Raw genomic sequence first — 2,538 nt, 5'->3', positions numbered from 1 at the left:
CTGACAAAGGTCTGATCTCCAAAATATATAAAGAACTCAAGAAACTAGACCGTAAAAGGCTAACCAACCCAATCATAAAATGGGGCACTGAGCTGAACAGAGATAGTTCAAATCTTATCCCATTGGGTTGTATGTGACAAGGCTGGAAATGTGGTTCAGATGAGAGAGTGCTTGCCCAGCTTGTATGAGCACTATGTAAGCTGGACGTGATGGTACACACCTGTGAACCTAGCACTTAGGAGGTGGAGACAGAAGAGTCCAAACCTCAAGGTCATCCTTGGCTATACAGCGAGTTTGAAGCCAGCTTAGGGTACATGAACCCACATGCCAAAAATCAAAACCTGTGTGAGAAATGTTTTACACATGCTTTCTTTTTTTATAAGAGAAAACAAATTATCTCTTTTTAAAATTATACATACCAAAAGAAGTTCCCACTCCCTCTCCGCCTCCCATTCCCTCCACACACCCTCCCACCCCCACCCAATCCTCAGAGAGGGGAAGGCACATTGCCTTGTGGAAGGTCCAAGGCCCTCCCTACTATATCTAGGCTGAGCAAGGTATCCATCCAAAGAGAACAGATTCCAAAAAAGCCAGTACTTGCAGTAGGGAGAAATCCTGGTGTCACTGCCAGTGGCCCCTCAGTCTGCCCCAGCCATGCAACTGTCAACCACATTCAGAAGGACTAGTTTGGTCCTATGCTTCCTTCCCAGTCCGGCTGGAGTTGGTGAGCTGCCATTAGCTCAGGTAGATTGTTTCGGTGGGTGTCCCCATCATGGTCTCCAGTAAAGTCCAGATGAAAGTCAAGACACATGCTATTCTTATATATTACAAAAAGAAGATTTTTTTTCTCCCTTTCTTGTCTTCAGATGAAATCATAATTGTAACTCACTATCTAAAGCAACTCAGTGCAGAACCACACTGGTGAATACTGGCGCAGGGCTTAGAACCCTGCTAGCTCGCGCCACTTCAGTCCTTCAGACAGGCATGCACTAAGGCAGCTCTCCAGAACCCTGGATTCCAAGAAGCTAGACAGCACGATACCTTCTTGTAAACCTTTGTTAGCAGGACAGGATGAGGTCAAGATCTGTTCTAGACCGTGCATAATGCAGGGCTGAGCTGGGCATAGAAGGCAAAGGAGGGCATTGAACTCCTAGTAGAAAGACTAACACCATGGAGGGGGAGAGCTCTAGATAGAGATTATGGGGGTAAGAAATATACAAACCAAAAATCATATTTGGAGGAAAACTTAGACCTGAGAGTTCATATTTTGTGAAAGAAAATAAGTCATGAAGCCCATACGGATCAATCACATGTGTGTATCCTCTGCATTTACTGGATGCAAGAGAGCTGGAAAGCTACTGGGTTACATGTCAAGAAAGGGAAGAAAGACTTAGAAAAGCTGCCTACTGCCTGAAATGTCAAAGTGTGCCCATGTCCCAGACTTCCAGAGATCCTGGTGTAGCAAGATGCTCTGGGAGCAGGAGCAAGTCAGGCTGGAAATGGAATTATCTGTATGTTTTTCTTTTAAAAATCACAGTACACAATAAATGCTATCAGGTTTCTTTAGTTAATAACCCATATTCCCAGCTGAGGGGACCACACAGCTCCTCACCCACCACTACCTTTTGACATTTCTCAAAGTTAGCAGTAGAGGCAGGCAGATCTCTGTGAGTTTGGGGCCAGCTTGGTCTACAGAGCAAATTCCAGGTTGTCTCGCAAATAAACATTCCTTTTCCGTATTAACAACTCTCAGACATCTCATTCCTTTTCTGTATTAGCGACTCTTAGACATCTTTTCCGTATTAACAACTCTCAGACATCTTGTATTTGTCAGTTTATAATCAACAGAAAATTCGTTTTTTTTTTTTTTTTTTTTTTAGTTCTCTTTTGACAGTTGTAACTTTAAGGTCCAAAAATGCAAAGAAGGAACAGGAAGAGTTGTGATGTGGCGGATGGGCATCACAAACAGCTATACAATGGAGTCGACCTTTGGCGGGTCCACCCTAGGTAAGAGGCGAGCCTGGCACGGGAAGCCTGGCACAGCATCTGGGAGATAAAAGGCTTGGGAAAGTCAGAGAAATAACGGATGTGCAGGATTTTCTTGCTAGCCTCAGGTACCAGAGTATGGACGTGTAATCTGCGCATCACTGGGCGTCAAATCACACTCTCCTCAGAACCTGCACTCAGGAACTCAGCTTGACTTCCGGTTACATTTATTAAGTTCTGTGGTTCTGGGTTTATCTTCCTTGAAGCTCACATCCCCTCTAAGCTACAGTAATAGCACCTGAATTATAAGTACTGCTTTAGGCGTAGTACCTGCCACAAAGTAAAACCAAAATAATTTTAAAAGAACTTGATAATCAATTACAACAGGAAACTTTTTCATTGTCAAAGATTCGTCTGAACCAGATTAAAGCTAGGAGAGCTATAGTTCAGAAACATACTGTCCTAGAACAAGAAGTGGTATTTTAAGTCTGCTTTATTTTATTCACGTGTATTGTGTGTGTGTACCATGTGTGTCTCTCTGTGTATACCAAG

General features: G+C 43.4%; 1 protein-coding gene across 1 annotated transcript in view; it reads left to right on the top strand.

Annotated features, from left to right (window-relative positions):
- Agbl2 (ATP/GTP binding protein like 2) overlaps positions 1-2,538 on the top strand; it is a 54,842-nt gene that overhangs the window by 36,134 nt on the left and 16,170 nt on the right. The window contains exon 12 of the mRNA XM_013352613.2: positions 1,881-2,007. Coding sequence (XP_013208067.1) covers positions 1,881-2,007 — 127 coding nt within the window. The remainder of the gene's footprint in view (positions 1-1,880; positions 2,008-2,538) is intronic.

Source organism: Microtus ochrogaster (genome assembly GCF_000317375.1).
Source record: "Microtus ochrogaster isolate Prairie Vole_2 chromosome 14 unlocalized genomic scaffold, MicOch1.0 chr14_random_1, whole genome shotgun sequence".
In the NCBI taxonomy this organism is placed as follows: Eukaryota; Metazoa; Chordata; class Mammalia; order Rodentia; family Cricetidae; genus Microtus; species Microtus ochrogaster.
This window is presented reverse-complemented; position numbering and strand designations above follow the sequence as displayed.